At 41.4% G+C, this 21,724-nt stretch overlaps 1 protein-coding gene across 2 annotated transcripts in view; it reads right to left on the bottom strand.

Moving 5' to 3' along the window:
* Nucleotides 1-21,724, bottom strand: part of SORCS1 (sortilin related VPS10 domain containing receptor 1) — a 470,882-nt gene that overhangs the window by 94,161 nt on the left and 354,997 nt on the right. For both annotated transcript variants that reach the window (XM_054581477.1, XM_054581478.1), the window contains exons 8-10: nt 19,533-19,622; nt 13,069-13,248; nt 3,629-3,775 (exon numbers count right to left, since the gene is read on the bottom strand). In XM_054581477.1, coding sequence (XP_054437452.1) covers nt 3,629-3,775; nt 13,069-13,248; nt 19,533-19,622 — 417 coding nt within the window. The remainder of the gene's footprint in view (nt 1-3,628; nt 3,776-13,068; nt 13,249-19,532; nt 19,623-21,724) is intronic.

Consider the following 21,724-nt stretch of genomic DNA (forward strand, 5'->3'; position numbering starts at 1 on the left):
CAGGGCCCGAGGATTTGTCATGGGCTCAGCTCACATGCTGCCTCTCGAGAGACCGATCCTAAGGCTTTGGAGGCAGGTGGACTGTGCCCTGGAATGCCCCATCTAATTGTACAATGCTGCCTTCCGAGGAAAGAAATCCCAGTTGAGCCCTCCAGGCAATCAGTCTGAAAGTCCTAAAAATACAGCCCCAAATTACCCTGGATGTCTTATTTCTAGAGAATACATTTTACCAGGAACATTCTTTTTGTGGCCGTAATTCTGAACTTGTCCCACATTTGTAACAGCCCTGCTGGAAAATCTCTTTTCTAATCACTAGGCTGTGCTTTTGGTGACACCGTCACTTTCTAAGTACTCACAATTTAAAATGACTTTTTATCTCCTCTCTGCCACCAGCTCCCAAGCCAAGAAGATTTTTAACAGTCTGGGTCTCCTGCAGCTCAAAGATTTTTCTTCTTATTTTGTGCCTTTGGCAGATTTTTATAAAGTGATTTTGGACTCCCTCCCCACTCCCTGTGTCATTCCCCCTCCTCACCTTGCTCCCTGCTTTGGAAAACTCAGATTGAAACCACATTAAGCAACAGGGTTAATGAGGGAGGTAGGCTCAGAGACTCCCAGGTATTGTACATCATATCCTATTAATTCATCTTTGTCTTAATGAGCTTACTGATTTTGTTGACTTCAGTGTCCACTTGAGCCCAGGAGTTTCAGAAGGTGGCTATTAGGACAACTCCTTCAGTGTGACGGCCAGTGGCAAGGAAAGGCTTCCACTGAGGGCCAAATGTAAAACCCAAACAACACATGTCAATGGCATATCTGCTTCAAATGAACAGAACACCCGCCACGACAACACCTGTGCGGAGCAGCTTCACTTCGACAGGTATGATTCTTGGGCTGATTCTTTGGAGTGGCCATGAAGATAGCCACAGTCCCTCTGTTTAGGCAGCTCACGTGTTATGTTAGCAGAGGAACATGGACAAATGCATGGGCTGATTTCAAAGGATGAAAGGGTCATGAATAAAATGGTGCTGGGATAAGAACAACTTTAGGAAAAGTTCAGTGAGCTCTCTGAGTTAGGGTAATCAATCAAGGACCTGAATTTGAAGATGCGGCCAGGCTAGGAAAAGGGCATTAATGATGAATGCAGAGAGGCTAGGACATAAATGAGCACAGTAAGTTAATGATATGGAAACACCATCCTCTCCCACTGTGGTTTATATGTAGGGAGGGGGAGAGAGGCTGAAGACCAGGCAGGAGAAGTAGACAGAGACCAGACCATAAGGGACCTTGCGGGCTATGGTAAAGCACTTGGAATTTCTTTGACCCAAATTAATCATTAGAAGGTTTAAGTAACAGAGAGGCGTGACCTGAAGTTTTCAACTCAAGTTAATGTCATTTATATAAAATTTTAGGGAAAGGAACTCAATAGTAAAGGGAAGCAGATTAGTGGCTGCCCAGGCTCCATGGTATGGACAGTGATTGCAAAGTAGGACAGAGGAAATTTTGGAAGTGACAAAAATGTTTTATCTTGACTGTGGTAGTGGTTACATGGGTACAGACATTTGTCAAAATTCATCAAACTACGCTCTTAAAATGGGCACTTTTTTTACGTATGTATGTTTTACCTCAATAAGGTTGGTTTTAAAGTAAACAAAGGTCACATCGGCTGCCATGTGGAGGAGAGGCTGCCAGACCGAGACAGAAGGAGCATTTAGGAGCCTATCACTACACGGAAAATGAGAAATGGCATTGGCTTGTTTAGGATGGTCCCTGCATTTAGATGTTTGGGGGCACAGCACCAGGACCTCCTAACACTGGGCTGGTGGTGGATGGGGCAGGGAAAACCTCACTAAGTGCTCTGTGTAAGAGGCATTTCTAATGGCTTCTTTATGATGCCCAAGGACCCAGGACAGCCTCTTTATAGCATATGGCTAATTCTCTCACAGACATTTAATCTCCAAAGCACACAAAAGGATGGAGGACCACATTAAGGCAACAGAGCACACCATGCACCTTGGGAAAAATATCATGGTGCTCTGCCTTGAAATAGCTAAACTAGGAAAGCGGCCCTATTTTTTAAAATGTTACTGAACTATGCCTTGCATAGAGAGCATTCACTAATAACTTACATTTACTTTCTCTGTCACTGGCTTTGTGCCCTCACTCTATCAACTGGCTTTCCCCCTGTGAGTTGCCAGTAATAAGGATGGAAGCTGAGTGGGAGGCTGAATTGCAGACAGCTTCCCTGATGCACAGTGACAACTGTGTTATCCTCTGCAACTAATAAGGTCAAGCTATGGCTGCTGGCATCTTCTCGGGTAGGAGGGTGACCCGCCTGCAGCTGCATGAGATGAACCTGCAAAGTGACTGTTCAGACTTCATGGGACAGAAGAAAGCAAGCTGCATGTGGATAACACTCAAGTCAGAATTGTATGATGACTGGGAATCCTGATAGAGATACATGCACTCTAAGCCCTTCCTAAAACTAAGAGGTCTTTTTTCCAGCTTAACACACTGGTGTCTCCCTTTTGTGAATATAAATACACCTTCTGAATTGCTTTAAAGACATTAGCATTTAATTACACTTTGCTTTGTGATTAAATCTCTCCCTTCCCTCCTCTTCATTCACTGCATCTCCATTCATGCGTGAAGTATAGGGCCGATACCAGAACCACTAGGAAGGAATAAGATGTAACCCTATAATCTTTCATTTATTAACATCATCTCTTTCAAGTAGACTGCAGGCTCCTTGAAGGCAAGACCCATTTTTAAGCCCTTTCTCAGACACTAACATATAACTGAATATATAAATAACTTCATGCTGATCTACTTTTCCCCCTAAATGTTAGATAATTAAAAGAGAGCTGTACTCAAAGCAGGGGTCAGCAAACAGTTTTTAGAAGGACCAGATAATAGATATCTTAGGCTTGGTGGACCACAAGGTCCCTGACATGACTACTCAGTTTAGCCACTATAGAGCCAAAGAAGCCATAGTCAATATATAAATGAATAACCATGGCTGTTTTGCAAGAAAACTTGAATTAGAAAAACAAGCGGTGGGCTCTAGTTGCCCCATAGGCCATTGCTTGCCCACTCCAGCTTTATCTAATGTGACATATGAATTGAACATGCCATAAAGAGTATAAATCAAAGTTTAAATCAGTAGTTCTTCCCCTTCCTTGTTTGAGGCATAAACTCCTCTGAAAATATGAATAAACATCTCCTTTAGAAAATACAACGGCACAACTACACATTCAGTGCATCAATTCTACCGTTAGATGTGTAATTTGATCTATAACAGGCTGTTCACAGGAAATTAAAGACGTATCTCCCCACCGTAATGGAAACCATTCTAGTCTCCCTTAAACCACAATGTGAGGTCCTCCTCAGAATTTGGGCTGCAGCTGAACATCCTTGGAAGTGAGCAAGAAACTCTGCTTTTCTCTCCTTTCTGGTCCTTCACAAAAGGCAGCACTATGACTCTTCAATATGCTGCCTTCATGCCCTTCCCTGTCCCCTCTTGTTCAGCGACTAAACGAGGAGCCCTGAAACCATTTCCATCTGCTTGCTTTAACACCCATTTTTCCAGCCCTCACTGTTTGGAGCGCTCCGCCCCAATCTGAAGACTCACCAGTAAGCAGTGCACAGGATCACCTCGCAAATCCGTGTCTGGCGCCTGCAGCAAACGCCAGTCTCTGCCTTTGTTATACGTGATGAATGTCTTCACTTGGTTGTCAATCTTCTTGTTAGCCAAGAACATTCCCTTTATCCCTGCTACCTGGGAAAAATTGACATGGCTGAAAAATACATCAATTTGAGAAGGGATATATTCGTTTACTTAAAAAAAAAAAAGCAGATTGTGAGCCTGTGCAAAAATTCAGCTGTGAGCACTTGTCTTGGAGGAAAGACAGGGTGAGAGGATGGGAGTGGGGGGTGATGATTAAGTATAATGACTCCCTGGATGGTGGGAAAGCAATAGATTTGTTCCAGTTTGTGGGGGGCGGGGGGTTGGGGAGCATCATAATGCAAATTTGATAGAGAATTTTTAGTTCCCCTAAGGCAGGTTGGTAGCAGCTTCCCGTTGCCTAGAGATAAACTTTGGTGATTTCAGTTTTGTTGCTTGGTAAATTATTGATAAATAGAGGCTACTTTTATTTTATGTTAGGTGTAGTTGACACAGTCTTAAATACTTTATTTCATTTAAATCTTTTAACAGTCCTCTTGGGTAAGTATCACTTATTCTCTTCTACAGCTGAGGAAACTGAGGCTCATCCAGGTTAACTGACTGGCCCAAGGTCACACAGCCAAAGGAAACAGTGGGCACACAGGAGAGTAAGTGGCTGACCTGAGATTTTAACCCACAACTCTAGGTCTCCACAGCTCATGCTCCCAGGGGTGTCCAACCTTTTGGCATCTCTGTGCCATGCTGGAAGAAGTGTTGTCTTGGGCCACACATTAAATACATCGCGACTCATAATCATAAAAAAATCTCATAATGTTTTATGTAAATTTACGATTTTGCATTGGGCCACATTCACAGCCATCTTGCGGCCTGTGGACCACAGGCTGGATACCCTTTAAATCATGGTGCTATCTAGAGCCCTGGGCAATTGAAAGAGGTCAGGGATAGCTCCTGATCCAATTACTACTGCTTTTTTCTTTTTTTTCTGTAAAAGATTGCTCCATTAAGCCACCAAAATACATTGAACGGAAGAGAACTGTTTTTAAATTTAAAGAAGTAGTGATGACCCTAAGTTGCTGAATAATTCCCTCTTCCATTCCCATAACGTTCCCACTGTTCTTCCTACTATAGACAGTCCTTATTAATTATTTGGCTCTAAATATGACTACCTTCTCTTTTCTATATGTTATGAAAGAAGTAACAATTGGTAAGTTGCCCAAAGTGTGCTCTAACAAATCATTAATTATGCATTACATTTTGGGGGGTGACTGAGTTTATTAAACACATTCATACATATTTTACTCTGTTTGAAATTATGACAGCTCAGGAAACCTGGAGGGCATTGAGGAAAGGGTCTGAATGTGTCCAGTTGCGCCTTCCCACACTGCCTGTGTTAAGCAATAGATATAGTTGTCATTGTCCACATTTTGAGGATAAGGAAACAGAAACTTAGATTAAGTGGCTTTCTGGAGCTCAGACAGGGATAAAGTGAATAAGCGAGCAGGCATATTTCAGCAATTTAATTTAACTCAGGCCCTTTCTATGATCACATAAAATTTTTTAGGCAAAAGAGTAAAACAATTGCATTGGTCCCTGCCATGAGCCAAGCACTATGCCCAGTGCTTTGTATAAAAAAAAAACCCTTCAAAATTCGCTGCAAAGCTGCACAACAGCTGTTATGTCAATGCTATGGATAAGGAAACTGAGGTAGAAACAAAATTTGATTACTTAACATAACAGAGAGTTAGGGTTCACACCCACATTTTCTGACTTCCAATGTTCTTTCCGCAGCTACAGCTCTGAATCTGTCAATTCAAAGAGGCTGGTTTTCAATCAACAGAAGACCCATGGTTTGCCTTTGCTTTTGACATAATCAAACCTCATTAGTTTGTACCCGCTGATTTGGCATCTGGGATAATTTAGAGTTGGGCCAACTTCATACACTTTTGGAAGACAAGTTTGTTAAGCAAATAAATGGCATACATGAGTGGCTGGGAGGAATGCTTTGAACTGCTTAGGAAAACAAGCCTCATTTGGGGCAATCACCAGAAGCCAGAACAGTTTCTTACGCATTGTTGATCCTCAACAAATGTGGGAGACATACATTCCAGGAGCACTAGACCTCCCAACAATGGCATGTTGATTACAGATAATTTTAGTTATTCACTCAGTATACCAGCTCCAGAAGGACTACTCACCAGGGAAACCCATATTGGTTTTGCATATGTTTGAAAGGCTGTTACATATTTAAATATGACCAAACTGCCAGTTCTTTAAACATTAAATTTCATAGATCAGAATTTTCACAAAGTCACGTACTTGTCTTCCCTCCATGGCGCACCCTTTGGTGAGAAATGGCAAGGTCTTACACACCCGACACTCTAGGAGGTTATAGTAGGTACACAGGGAATGAAAACATTACCTCTTCCTGTAGTTTCATTGCCCATTTCTCTTCCTGCTCGCTCCCTCTTTTGGCCAGGGTGGTAGAGAAGGGTTCTGTGTGTTTAGAGGTTGGTTCATTTGATTTGCAGAAGCAGTGACTTTATTGGCTCCCGACTGCTTGGCCTTATCAAAAGCCACTTGAGTAGAGAGCTGTGCTTTGTAATTCATCTCTTGCAGCTTGGCCTTCAGGTTTATCGTGAGGAATAAAAACTTGGCAGAACAGAGGGAATGTGTGACGAGAGGGGACAGAGTTGCAGAGGGTCTGCTTAGTTTCCTCTTGCATCCAAGGCACTTAGTCCATGAAAATCCCAACTGAGGTGTTTTTTTTATTGTTTGTTTCTTTGGACTTGTCTGCAAAGATGGTCACCCCAGCTCTTAGGTACCCCTCCTTCACCCACCCACCATTCCCTGTTCCTTTTATGCTGAGCCTGAGAAGTCCATCTTTCAGCGTGTCTTGGTGCACCCATATGCATGAGACACTTTCCTCCAGGGCTCTTTTGTGAGGCGTCACCTGATATTTCCTGGGTTCTCTTGCTCTTACTGGAGGACTTTGGCTATCAAAGGAGCAGCATTAGTGCCCAAAACACAGGATGTGTGTTAACTGTGTGCATGTGTGTTTATGAGTGCATGGAAGGCCTGGGGTTCCCCTGCGGATGAGAGGACATGTTTTTGTTGCCAGACAACTTCCCTCTGTAGCCACAGTATGTGCCTATTTGTGGAATGGGGTGGGGCTGAGGGATGGGACCGGAAGGGAAAAAGGAACATTCTCCATGGAAGACACACCTTCAGGTAAACATGTTTTCCAAGGCAGATACTCTTATGGGAATGACCTATCTCACTGCTGGGTGTCTCTCTTCCTTTGGGGAAAGACCTGTGACCTTTTCTATGGTTCTGAATTCTGTGCAGAAATGCTGAATGTGTTGAGAGGCCACTTTTCTTCCTTTGCCTCCAGTATGGGGAATTTAAAACCAGAAGTCCCAAAGGTAATTAGTAATTGTTTCTTATTCTCTGATATCACATAAGCCAAAATAGCATTTGGATTAGACTTTAAACATGAAGTGTTATAGCTCAAACCTCAAGTCATCCACAAAGCACATCGACACATATACTGTGCCCCAGGGCAACATCTTACTCTCTTTGATCGTATAGGCTACTCCCTAGTCCCCTGGACCACACACCCTGACATTCTCTACCTATTCATCCCTCAAGGCCCAGTTCAATAAACCTTCTTCCAGAAACCAGCATCTCTTTTTATCCTGAAGAGTCCCAATTTGTCTCTTATACAGATGGTACCAATGTCTCGGCTCTTAACAACTCCATAAACCTCTTAAGGACATCAGTCTTCCCAAAAACTTCTCAAGTACTCCTTACACTCCTTAAAACAAGTTAATTCATCATGACGTCTCCTGTTCTCTTTCACATTATAATCTCCTGCTTCAGTATAACTTGTGGATTGTCATTCGACCGACCATATTCCTTCATTAACATTAATAATAGAAAAGCCACTCTGTACAAGAAGTTGTGGTTTTGTTTTTAATAAAATAGGTAGCAAGACATCTGCATTAGACAACAGAACCACAATAACCGTACCCCAGATTTATTAAGTTCTTATGAAGAGTTAGGCATTAGATGAAAGGCTTTGTAAGTATGAGCTCATCAATCTGCCCATGAACTCTCAGTGGTAGAGTCAATGTTATCTTCATGTTACACATGAGAAAACCAAAGGTCATTCCCTAGAGAACCTTAGAATTGGACTCCTAGACAGTCTTCCTAACTCTAGAACCCACATACTCTACTATTTCTTCAAACTTCTCTCTCCCCCTAGAGCATTCGGAGAGAAGTATCATGTATACATATTACACATACAGGAAGCTGCCTTTTATTCATTCAGTAGTACATTTACTCAATAGTTGTTTAATAAATACCTTTGAACTTCTACTATTTATCATATATTCTTATAAATACTGGGGGTATAGCACCTAGGATGCCTAAACAACGATACATTCATTCTACAGACCTTTTTTTGAGAGTTAGAATATGTTAGATACCGGGACTTGGATTTCTTTAGTGATTTAAAGGATGAGCTCAGTTATTTCCTTTGCCTTTTGATATTAACTGCGAAAGGGCCCTTTTCTCTCCTCATCTTTCCCATGTTCCGTGCGGAAGCTAAGTTGGGAAGACCTGGGCACAAGACCTCTTCTTGTTCATTTCTGCTTGTCATGCTGATTGGGAGATGATTCCTCCCACCCTCTCTGACTCAGACTCTCATTACAAATCAAAACTGTCAAAATTTGAAGAAAATGAAAAAGATGAATCAAAAACTGTGGCAAGAAAGAACATAATCATGACTATAATTTCTTTGGGCTTTGCGGATAGGATATTTTTTCTGTTCTAAAGAGAGGATCCTGGCCAAGAGAGACATACTCTGCAGGTACCAGGAGTACCTCTGCGATCAAGGAACCCACTGCCAAAAACTGTCTCCTTGTTCTTTCCTTCCCTGCTGCCTTGATCATGCAGCACTCCCCTCCCAGAGTGACAAGAGTCTTCAGTAATTAGATGGTATGTTCTATGTCCTGTAATAAATATGTCCTGGATAGGGGAGGTTTTTTCTTCCCTATCCCCTATACTGGATTGTTAGAGGTAGTCTTTCCCTAAGGAATTAGGTATCAGCTTCATCACCATAACTGTGGAGCTTTCTTTTACAGAGGGCATACTTATAACATGGAGAGGACACTACGTGTGTAACAAAACATGCACCGTGTCTTTCTGACATCCGCTGTGGCTCACTCATGTAGGCACACATTCTGGGCGTTCTGAGTTTGTTGGCCAGGTGGCTTCATTCCCAACACAAACCTTTTCACTTGGCTGCATGAACTGTCATTGTCCATTAAGCCAAAGTGCTCTTCATCATTATTAATTAATATTCACTTCCCAGAGGAGGAAAGATCTTGTCTAAAGCTGTCATAGACTCCCTCTCATCATCCACACCAGATGCATGCACTAGGAATCACATGCCTCAGACACACTCATCACATCTCTTTTGCTCTGGCCACCATCAGGCATGCTGTCTTCTGTGACCCTTTGTGTATGGTGCCCCTGGAGCACTGTGCTCTTCAGGAATGACAGAATTTTAAGACACTTGTTTCTAGGCTCCTTTTACACAAACACAACACTACACAAAATTGGGAGCCACACAATAACACTGTCTGAATTTAGCATGATTGTAGGCTCAGGACTTGGATCAGAAGGTAGCAAACAGGTCCAGAGATATCATCTGTTCACTCTGTTTGTGTTGGCTCTCCCAGACCATTTTCTTTTTCTAGTCTAACTTTTGTTACTGCTAAACAAATTCTAGTACTAGTTACCCTGCCTTTCAATCTTCCTCTGTCTTATAGCTATTACTCAGCTACAATCCCAACTACTAATCCTTCCAGAGTCACAAAATAGTTCGTACTTACGAGTTTGCATACTCTAGGCTTCAGATGTTAAATCTGCCAGTTACTAGCTTTGTAATCTTGCAAAAATGATCGCACTCTGTCTCCATTTACTTCTGTGTAAAATGGAAGTGATTATAGTCCCTATGTCAAAAAGTGACTATATGAATTGAATTAGATAATCATTGATGGTTTTTTACACAGAGCTTGATCCACAATGACACCCAACTATTATTGTTATTATGATGATCTTTCATGAACAAAAATGAGTTTCTAGCACTTCTGCTCTGTCACCAACTTTCCTGGCTCACATTTCTTGATTCTCTTGAATGGGGCCTATGTTCAAGGAACAACTCAAGGGAAATCAAGGAAATCAAGGGAAATTTCTGGTGCTTCCATAAGTTTACCATATAATATGGCTCCCCAATACTTTGCTCCCTATTTCATCATATACATGCTTTTTCTACTGTAGAGAGAACTGCATTTGTTGCAGGGGTCCAATGCATGTGAGCAAAATGATTGATTTTAATGAGAACTGTGCTTCCTTTCGCATTTTCCCACAAAGACTCATCAACGATTCACATCCTTGATACACAGACTCATCATACACTTATACATTGTACAGTTTCCCTCTGCTAAACTAGCTTAAAGAGCATACACATACAGGACTAGCAGGTAACTAACTGGCAGGCAGAGACATCCTAAGGACACAAACCAAAGGTCACCTCAGTCACCACCAAAGGTGAGCAGATGTGTACTCCATGTATTCTCTGTCTCCTACACCTCCTATGTTGCTCCTCTCTGCCTCTTATTACTTCACTTATGGATTTTCTTGCTTTTCATTTATTTCTAAGCGCTCATCATTCATTGCAATTCTACTGGGAAATTCATGCTAGATGGCTCCCAGCTTCCTGCTAGCCAGAACAATCAGATTTCAGGCACATTTGTGCCAGGTTCCTCATCAGCCAATATTCTTTCTATCTAGGTAATCAGCAGATACGGCATTGCCACTCTGATCACATCAATTTCAAGTTGCTGTGCACTGTCAGGTTAACAAAACAAAGATCCTTTTTCCCAGGCCCAGGATGCAGAACGTCTTTACATAACTCAGTCACCCAGTGCTCTTACTGTGATGATAATAAGAGCCAGCAGATTTCTGACAAATAGTCAACTGCAAGAGAAATGCAAGAGGAAACACAAGGAATAACCAAAAAATGGTTGCCATGGCCAGACATCACTCAGTTTCCTCTTCTCATTCTTTACCTGTTAGTGATGTTTAAATTGAGAAAACCATTTGAGAAAACAATTGCAAATAACAGGACATTGCAAAGTCATTCCTGTTCAAATCTGTCATCCTTTTTATCATCAAGGGACCAATTAAAATGTTCTCTATTTTGGCAGAAAACAAAATTTATCCAGAGAAATTATTCCACATTGACTTGAGAAGAGGGGAGGGGATAATCAGGAAGGGGAAATGCATGCTGAAAATCAGAAAATATTTTTGAGAGAACAAGGACAGAGCCAAGATCAGGGAAGCAAACTGGGTGATTAATCTGGAACAGCTGCTTTGACTTCATACCAGCCAGAACTCGAAGCAAGATATTTCCATTATAAGTGCTGGATCAAGGCAAGATAACGCATGGCATTTCAACAAAACACCCTTAAAGTTTAAATGTTTATAAGACATTTACAAATGAGGAAAGAAATGTAGCAATTTATACTTGTTTATAAGGAGACAACTAGTTGGTGTTAAAGAATGTCATATGGCCATGCTAATTGCAATATGGGAAGAAGTAGAGATCTGAAATAGTGGAAATATGTTAGACATTTAAGCAATGTGGAAAGATTTTAAGACTGTAAGAACAGAACATGGTACTGGGTCTTAAACTCATTGGAACATAACATTCATTAAGCTATTTATAATTTGTTGTACATTTTAGGCACTGTTCACAGTACTTCAAGAGTAACTTGTTAGTCCTCAAAGAAATTCTATCAAGTAGGTACCCTGTCTATCTCCATACTTTTAACGTGGATACTGAGGCTCAGAAGTTACTGGATGTGTCTCAAGAATACATACATATGGTATAGCTAGGATTTAAACCCAGGCAACCTGACTCCAAAATCTATAAGCTAAATCACAATCTTATCCAACACAAATCAGAAACTAAATCACCACAATGGGTAAAAGTTTTCCAGAATACGTGATACTATATTTACCTGGAACATGAGCAGGAAAGAAAGTGGAGGAAACTTGTGAATATGTTAAAAAGATTGCAATGTGTTTTTCTAAATATACACACACACTATGTCCTATGCTATTTTACCATAATTCCCAGGACAAATCCCTGGGCTCTGAATTGGTTTAACAATATAGTTTATATATTTTATATAGCATATAGTTTAACAAGCCTTTATACATAGTGACAAGTTTAAATACTGAAAGAAAATCCATAAGAACTTCTAAAGGAGAAGGAGTATAGATAACATTAAATGAAATTAAAATGATAGATTGAAATTTCTTCAGTGAAGTTGGTTTCTTTCCTTGGTATATTAGATAACATGCCTCTCCTTATACAGGCAACCTTTTTACTGTCTGAGCTTGAACTCAACCAAATGAGAGGATCATTATGACTGCACATACTTAAACCAGTTTTAGCATATTTTCCAGGTTGAATATAGGTATATGATTACTCATCCCAAATTCTGAATGTGTTTTTTAATGGGTAATTCTAAGCGTTATTAATCCTTCACAGCTCAAGGTATAACTGACAAATGGCTACAATCCATCCCCAAATAGCAGCTTTCTTTCTACCCAAGGTGCCTCAAATGGCAATTAGCTCATCTGCATTTATCATGAAAGCTAACTGATCCAACCTCTAAGGTTTTAGGTTTAATCTCGGTCATTTTTAGAAACAAAGGACCCCAGTTCCCTTGGGGAAGGCTGGTAAACTCTGCTTTCTGTCTCTTCCCCAGTGCTCCTCATTTAGGAAAGAAAGGCCCCTTAATCTTATCTCACTCATTGTTCCTCTGAGAGACTGGTGAGTAGCCAGAGGAGGTTATCTAGTTACAAAGGTGTTCCAGTCCAAAGGAGTGTCTTCTGATGCAATGCACGATGTCTCCTTCATTCTTTTCCTCAGACAGAAACAAGGGTCCACTGCTCCCTTTGTTCAACATCCTGATACCCTGCTGGCCCCTCAGACTATTTTCAAATTGCACACTCCATCCCTCTGGTTCAAACCCTCTAACTGCTTCATTGCTTCCCCAGACATGCTCCAGGTCCCCTGGGGCTTCCTGGCCTGTGGACCTGGTGGAAAAAGGATCCCCCCCAGAGCTGTTGTGTGGAATGCAGATTAACCAACACAGATGTTCGAGAACCCACTCCCTCTCCCACATGGAATGAGGCCCTATAATTCCCTCGTGTTTAAAATGATGGAGGAAACAGCCAATGTTGGGTCCTCATCAGCCAGACCGGGTTCTGAGGTAGCTCAGCACAACACGTGTCTTGTGACATACCTCATAGAGGTCAATCATGACATTGCCCTCAGGGCCTCTGCTGCTCTGGACATTCTCCAAGGCCAGGGTGAAGTAGACGCCCCGGGTGTCTGAGATGTAGAGATTGTAGGTGTCATTTTGGTTCCATTCTTGGACTGCTGCAAACACTTGGTTCTCATCTGTGCTGATGACGTGCATGTCCTACAGCAAGACACAGGAAAGTGAAGAGGAGTTTTGTAAATTAACCTGACATGCATCCAAAGAGCATGGAATCTAATGAGGAATACTGGAGTAGGCACGTAGGCCACTGTAACGGAACAGAGAGGTTTTCCGTTTGTATATTTGTGAAGTAAGAATTAATTAGTTGAATGTTATTCATGTATTTCCTTTCTCATTTATGGGGTTAGGCAGCAGGGTCATGAGAAAATAGGACAGAGAGATGCTTGGTAACTCAGATATAATTTAATTGTCTCATCAGGTAATCTGAAGAACACCTTCTCAAATATGTTTGACTTTGCAGAATCGGTCATCCTGATATATTTGCCAACCGTAACATGGTATATGCTCAGAAAAATTATATGGGGGATATTCCTTTATAAAAAGCTGGAGTTACAGAGAGAAAATTGACAAACTCTGAATCTCTCGGTGTGATTCATGGAACAGAACAGGCATCACCTGCAAAGTGTTCTACATACAGAACCTTAAGCCTCACCTATTGAATCAAAATCTGCATTTTAATAAGATCCGTGGGTGATTAATATGCACATTAAAGTTTGATAAGCACTGCCCAAAGGCTCAGCAACCCCCAGAAGCCCTTGAGGAATAATGTTCACCTGAGAAACCAAAGCACTAATCTTCATGTTAATGAGTGCTCAAGGACTTAGCTACTTATCTAAACCTTTACTCTGAGAAGTTCAGCAGGAAACCTTACATAAAAGAGGGAGAAAATAATCTGCATAACTGATGATGTTTTCAAGACCCTGGTGGTCCTGGGAATTAAAAACAAGGCAAAGGTAATGTGGGGCAGATGTTCCCGGGGTGGGAATTTCAAATCTTTCTTGCCCCATTCAGAATGCCAGAGAAGCGGATGTTCAGAGAAAAGCTGACACAGGCCTAGGCTTTGTGTCTCCCTTAGCAGCTGCCTGTACATGTGCCCTTGGCAGGCTTCACCCTTTGCCTGAGGTAGCAGACACTGGTATAACTTTCAGAAAACAGAAATCAAAACCAAACAACGAAATTATACATAAGCATAAAGAAAGAAGAAGAATGTGGAAAACTTCTTGGCCTTTGTGTAGCTTTGCACTCAAATTTTCCCAGACAAACCATCCTCTATCTGTGAAAAGCTTCGAGAGTTCAGTCAATCTTCCTTGACTGAAATTCCAGTCCTGAAAAATTCTGTCGACCTCCTAACCTGGTTTTCTCCTTGTAATATATGTCCATGTTCAATCAATCAGTCAATCAATAAGCAATTCAGCTCCGACTGTGCTTTAGACAGAAAAGAGCAAGTCTCTCCCTTTTCTTCAGCCTTGATCAAAGGGAACTCAAATGATCCCAGAAGGAAGAAGTCTTCATCTAAAGGTTTTGGCATTCCTCAGCCCTAGAATTGGGTCACACTTTCACAGAGAGAATCCAGAGTGAGTAGGCCAAAAAGGAATCCTGCCCATTAATTCAACGTGGTCAATACTGCAAACTGAGTTTTGGAGTGAAAGCTGGCCATTGTTTGTATCAGCCCAAAGTCTATTTACATTTCTTGAAGAGCAAGATGATACTTTCATCTTGCTCTTCATTGAAAAACATCCTTATCCCTCTCATACAAATTTCTTCCTAATACCCAGTCTCTGTTACCTCAACACCAGAAGCAGACTTGTAGGCCTGACATTCAGAATATCCAAATTCCCTGATGATATCAGTTAGACCTGTGATGGAGATATGACCCAAGGAAAGTCACTAACTATGATTCTGCAATGAAGCTGGAGTTATTAGAGAGGTGAAAAGCATCTCTTACTATTGGTTTGTAAACAGTAGAAAGTTTTAAAAGTCTACATTTGATGGAAACATATCCTGGAGGGAGAAGATAAACACAATCCTGAAGAAAACAGGCTCCAAAGGTGAAGAAAGGCCAAATTCTGTGGTGTTGAATGAGAACAACTTAAAAGCCTGCCCCACCTGTATACTTTTGGGTTCCAGAGGAGATCAGAGCAAAATAGTTTTAAAAAAATGGACTTTAAAACAAAACTACGTGAGTACAAGTCCAGACTCTGTAACTTAGCTGTGTGAATGAAATTCTGTGCCTCACAGGATTCCTACCTGCATAATAGAGATAACCGCATGCCCTCCACGGGGTTGGGAGGATTAAATCAGCCAGGGAGTGGGAGAAACTTTTGACAGGGCCTGGAGCTGAGCACCTGCTCCACCTGCCAGGGGAGTTCAGGTAAGCAAGCCGCCGTTACACCGCCTTTGCTGCCGAAACAAGGTTGATGTGGCCTTTCTGTTGACTGCAAATGTTAGGTGCTAACTAATATATTCAACAAAAATTGGTTCACCCAAAGGTTTGTTTGTTTGTTTTTTTTTCTCTCTTTACAATGGAAGAAATTAGCTGTGGAAATTGTGCAAGGACTATTCAACCATGGAGGGCAAACCTGCTATGGCTCCCCATTTCCTGTAGGACAAAGACCAAAATCCTTCATCTGGCATTTAGAACCCTTAAATAACTACTTCCAATTCATGTTCCCTTCCTTGTCAGCAGGATACAGGGGCATCCCTCAATTCAAATCAAAGTATTTCGGCAATAACCCGGCCCCTACAAAACCAATCCCTGCACCTTAGGGGTAAATTTGTGCATTGGTGAACCCCTGAAGTCTGGGTTGAAATGGATATCTCTTTAAATACTTCTTGGGGCTAGAGTACAACACGGATGTTATGCCACTCCCTCAAACTTTTAGTTTTTGGATGTGGAACTGAAAATGTAGACACGTCAAGTGTTTATGACACATAGGAAACTAGTCACATAACAATAGCAGATTAAAATGGCCACCTCTAGACAAGGACAAAGGTGCGGTGTCTTGCTAGCCATATAATTATATAGCTAGAACCAATTAAAAAAATGATATTGGTCTTACATATTTTAATGGAACACTGACATATTTAAATGACATCATTATTTTTTCTTGTTGCCTACATCCTCCTCTATCAGGAAAACATACTTTTTCTCCTAAGTAGCATTTTATGGTGAATGCTTCTCCTGAGCTACAGGATTTTAGACCAAGAAGTGATCTTTGAGATCTTCTACTACAGTCTTTCTCAAAGTCTGTTCTATAGGACATCAGCATTGTTAGATTTTAATAGATATGAAAAAAAAAAGAGAAAAATGCCTCCTTTGGTAAAATGGTTTGATTAAAGCTGAATTATATAACTGTCTTGTTCACAAGACATCCTAGAGTCTTCAACATACCAGCCAGCTAGTGTTACTCTCTAGTCAAGGAACATAAGTTTCTTTTTTAAAAGCTTATTTGATCATAAAACCAAATTTTCACGAAGCATCTCTAAGGACATTTTACTCTGAGTATCACATGTGAGAAAATATTATAGTGAGTCTAAGCTCCTTATTTTAAAACTATAAGAAAGAAAACAAACAAACAGAACAGGGAAAGAGAAATTGATAAACCAGCCCAAGGTTTCAAAGCAGGTTAGTGGCAGATTTAGGTCCAGAATTCGGGTCTCCCGCTGTGAATCAAGCAGCCTTTGCACAACCCACACCCCGGGTCGCATCGATCTTCTACCACACAGACAACTGGATCCATACTAATAATAATATTACCTTGCTTTTATAGAGTAGCTGTCCTCCAAAACGCTCAAAGCACTTTCATATGTATTGCCTCATTTATCTCACTTGAGTAGCTCAGAATGAGCTCCAAGTAGGTTAAGGGAAGGAAACTGTCACTATGTCTCCCTGTCGGGCAGGCCTCATGCTCTTCATGGTAACAGCGATACTGAACTTTCCCCATCCCCATCTCTGGTCAGCTTTACATATATATATGTAAAAGATTTGAAAGGCCATGTAACCATGGTCTTTCAAGAGCTGATACAATGGCAGTGGATGATGAAAGAAAATTTGAGCAAGAGAGTGTTGGTTTATCTCGATTCCTTTAGCAGCAGGAAGCTTTGTTCACTTCCAGCCACAGCAGCTCTGGCTTTGATAGAGGGCTGTGAAATACATGTACCTTCACTGCGGATCACTCCACCAAGCAGGGTTTCTCTTTGAAGGTGTAATGGGACTGTAATGAGGCATCTCATTGCCTTAAATAGTACACTCCCCCTTGGACCAAATAACACATTCATTAGCTCTACAGGCTCCTATTTTTCTAAGGACAGGCTAAATTAATCATGGCCGTCTACTTTCAGGCCTCAGATGAGGCTGAGTAATGGAACACACTCATCTGGGAGAGCGGGGGAGGAGACAGACAGCCGATTCGGGTTTAGAGTCTAACTTGTTCTTCTCGATTGGCGCCACGCCACTAGGCACAGCTGTCAACTGTGATCTGCTGATGGTTCTGAACAAGAAATGGGAAGTGAGTGTTTCCTAGCACTTTAGCAACAGGTGTAAGGATGTTTCCTTGATTTTTCAACTACCATTTTCGCGAGTTCCTTAGGTCAATGGAAACATTTTTCTGGGTGCCCCTCAGCCTATCAAAATTCTGGGGGATACGGCTCTCTTCTAATAATAGAACTGATGGCTTTATCCCAAGGGAGGAAAAGCATAACCTAAAGAACGTTAGTTTGGGAATCAGGAGACTTAATTAAGCTCTAGCCTCAATACTGTTGCAAATAGCATTTCAGTGGGCTGAGACTTACCCCACTAAAAAAGTATATACCCAAGAGTGAGCATGAGATGAGCGACTTGAATCTGCTATTTACTAAGTTGGTCTGAGTTCCTACCTCCTTCTTGAACAAGAGCATTTCACTGCACTGAGTACAATTTTTGACTTTAAAGGTGCTAAATCTTGGAAGCCAACTGCTTTATTTGTTGGTCAATCAAAGAAATAGCAATTTATTTCAGTGCTCAAGAGAAAGGAAAACCAGGTCTATCAGACTTACTGAGGTAAGGTGTTCATGTCTCTTCTGGACCTTCCTAAGAGGTTATAAAGGGTAATTTTAACAACACTCAGTTTTCCTTTACATACTGACTTTACCCCATTCTTCTCTAAGGCACATCCCCAAAGTTGTAAGTCCTTGTCTGGTAAGCATTTTAAGCCAAATCAAGAGCAAGAAGGGTTTAAATGTACACAGGTAGAAGCATATAGTTCTGGGCAATTATGACTGCCATGATTCTCTTAGCAGCTGAAATAATAACTACTAACATAAATATACTTCTCTGGAGTTAATAGTGCAATTTAATGTGTTATTATCTCTAATGTGCTGAGGTTTACAGCTCACCTTTTACTATGTTACGGTTAAGGAGAATTCCTGGAGTGGCCAAAGCAACTAGCTACCATTTGCTCTCCGAGAAGAGGACACCTGCAGTGTCCTTACATTTTATCTGTCACCTGATTTCCTGGGCAGCTAGCGGGTGTTGGTGCTAGATAGAATACTACAAAGTTATGGGTTAAAAATACAGGATTCACTAAAAAAAAGTTCTTTAAGTACTTTGTTTCATTCAAAGGTTTCAAAGCTGAGCTATAACTAGATTTAAACCTACAGAGTCTCCTTCTTATAGCCACACAAATCTCTGTTGCTCTAAGATCAAGGTATGATACATTAGCAATTTATGGCCGCTTGAAATACACACAATGGCTCAAGACCGCAGGTCCACAGCTTGCAGCGCCCGTCAGTTTGACCTCCACTAGGTGGCGCTCCATATTAACGCAGTTCCGTGCTACCTGCAGAGCCGGGACTGCGCAGTTCAGAGTCTCTAACTTTTGCCCGCCACTATTTTCAAAAGGGTATGTCTTTGGGGCAGTCTAAAAAATTCACTGTGTCTCAGAACTCTAAAGACAACCTGTCTCATAAGTTCCATTGTAACAGAAAGCAAAGGTTGGATACCATACAGTTGTATCACCTTCCAATAATTAATAACAACAACAAAAACCAAAAAATTAGGAGGGAAACAAACACATCATACCCATTGCACTCAGACACTGGACCCAGAGTGTATTTTCTGTCTTGCAAGAGAACCAATACATACTGCTTGAAAATCTTTACTATTGAAAAGCAAAAGCAAACTAGTTATCAATTTATACAAATATTCCTATAGCAAGAAGTCAAGAGAGAGAGAAAGAGAGAGAGGGAGAGGGGTGATAGGGGAAGGAGGGTGATAAGACTGACAAAAAAAAAAAAACGTGAGGCAAAGTGAACCTGAGAAACAGAGATGGTGTATGAAAACAAATCCATGACAAGGAGAGACTGAAAGGGTGCTTGGGAAAGAGGGCAGAGACAGGAATATGTGAATCAGAGGAAATACTAAAATGAAGAAACGATTCTGGTCATACCTTGGGCAAAGCATACTTGGGCAGCTTCATCTGGGCAAACGCATTCCTCCGGTAGGACACATAGTAGTGCGGCCGGCCTCCTGACGTCAGCTGGGTCAGAAACACACAGGTTGTGAGAAGAGCTACTGTAACAGTTGCAGGTCCCAGGGGTTCAACAGCCACGGAATGAAAGGAGGTAGCTGCCAGCACCTCTGCGTGAATGGCTACTGTGGACAAGTGAACGGACTTGGCATTTATTCAGCCCAAAAACAACTTAAACAGTGCACCTGAGTTGGTCAGAAGCCCAGACTGAACCCACTGGACAAAAATCCATTTCTTCCATTTGCACTGTGGCTCAGAAGCCAGGAAACATTTTCCGTTATTATTAACTTTTAAAGATAAAAGCCTCAAGGTAAACGGGATCCACGTCCATCAAGCAGCCCAGCTGCCTAGCCCCAAGGCTATGGCCACACGAACAGGCCCCCAGGCCACGTCGGAAGGAAGAGGTCCCCTCACACAGGGGCCGGGTGGAGTCTCACATCTCTGGGCGCTGGAGTCCCCTGTGCTGCTGTGACATTGATGGCTGCCCGCACGACCAACACACAGCAGTGCTGCTGATGTGTTAGGCGGAAAGTCAAGCAGGGTCCAAAGTCATTCTGCATCTCTGTCTCCCAGAAAAGATTTGTGCGCTACCTCCACCAAGTCTGTCCTGCACATACCGTCCAGTGAACCCTGAGGGAATGAAGGGGGTGAGACGGGGTGTGGGGTCTACCTCACCTTCCAGGGGACTGCCCATCTCTCTCTTTGGAGCCGCTCTTCTTCCCCAGCTTTACTGAGACATTCCTGACACAGACCAGCTATTGTCAACTGATGTACCGCAAGGATTTTTAAAACATGCTCTACCTGACGATGTAGTCAGGGGCACTGACCGCTTTGCCCTTAGATTGTCAAATAAAAAAATGCCGGTGGCCAACACAACAATAGCCATCCAGTGTGAAATGAATCAAAAGTATACCTATTTTTTGTAAGATCATCAAAAAAGTATATTTTTTGGTGTGCCACAGAATTTTAGTAATTAGTCTATGTGTGCCATAAGATGTAAAGGTTGAAAATCACTGACATATACGTATATAAATTTGAGATGTAAAATGTGATGATTTGATACATATATATAGTATAAAATGATTGCCACACATAAAGTTAATTAACACCTCCATCCCTTCACTTAATTAAGATTATTGTGTGTGTGCGGTGATACCATTTAAGATCTACTTTCTTAGCAAATTTCAAGTATGTAATATGGTCTTGTTATGTGTAGTCTCCATGCTATATATTAGATCCCCAGAATTTACTCATTTTACAGTTGGAAGTTTATATCCTTGACCAACATCTCTCTATTTTCCTACCTCCTATCACCTGGAAACCACTATTCTACTCTCTATTTTATGAGTTTCTGTAGCCAGTCTTAACCCAAATGAGTTCCTGGAGTTTGAATATCAACTGCAGTTTGCATACTTGGAAGGTCAGCATATACTTTGGGTGACTGTTCATCAGACACATAAAAACAGGATTAGAAAATGATCGTATTCACCAACATGTGGCCAGGTCACCTCGTCCTAGTACGAGTTACAGGGTCATGTTCAGAGTGGCATGGATAGAAAATATCTAAAACTCTAAATGCAGAGTTTATTCTCATATTTAATCATATATATGGGCTATAAATGGTTATTAAAAAACAGAAAAGGTTCCCAGAAGCAAAACTGATAGAGAAATGAATTAGAGAGAGCACCAATGTGTGTAACCATTTCAATGTCACTTGATAGTTGATACTGAAGCTATCAGAGTACTCATTACTCATTTCCTTGAAGAAAAAGGAAACGTGTGTGTGCATGTGTGTAATCGTTTGTGAAACATTTATAAAGTGCAAAGGTTGACGTTGGGCATTTTGAATATGTGCTTCCTCAAACCACGGGATTAAATATTTTAATTTATGGTTTCTTTCTAAATAAATATAATAGTGTGTTTCAATCTGTGTGTGTGTGTGTGTGTGAGTGTGGAGAGAGAGAGAAAGAGAGAGAGAGAGATCGATCCCTTAAATCCTTAAGTGCTGAGAAGAAGTAAAGCATACAAGCATACCCATGAAACCTTAGCTTCTCAAACTGTTTCCCACTCTCTTAGGAGATGAAAAACCTGTCTGAATACATCTCATCTAA

This window comes from Pteronotus mesoamericanus, unplaced genomic scaffold, assembly GCF_021234165.1.
Source record: "Pteronotus mesoamericanus isolate MK-2021 breed Mesoamerican mustached bat unplaced genomic scaffold, CSHL_Meso_final contig_657, whole genome shotgun sequence".
Taxonomy (NCBI): Eukaryota; Metazoa; Chordata; class Mammalia; order Chiroptera; family Mormoopidae; genus Pteronotus; species Pteronotus mesoamericanus.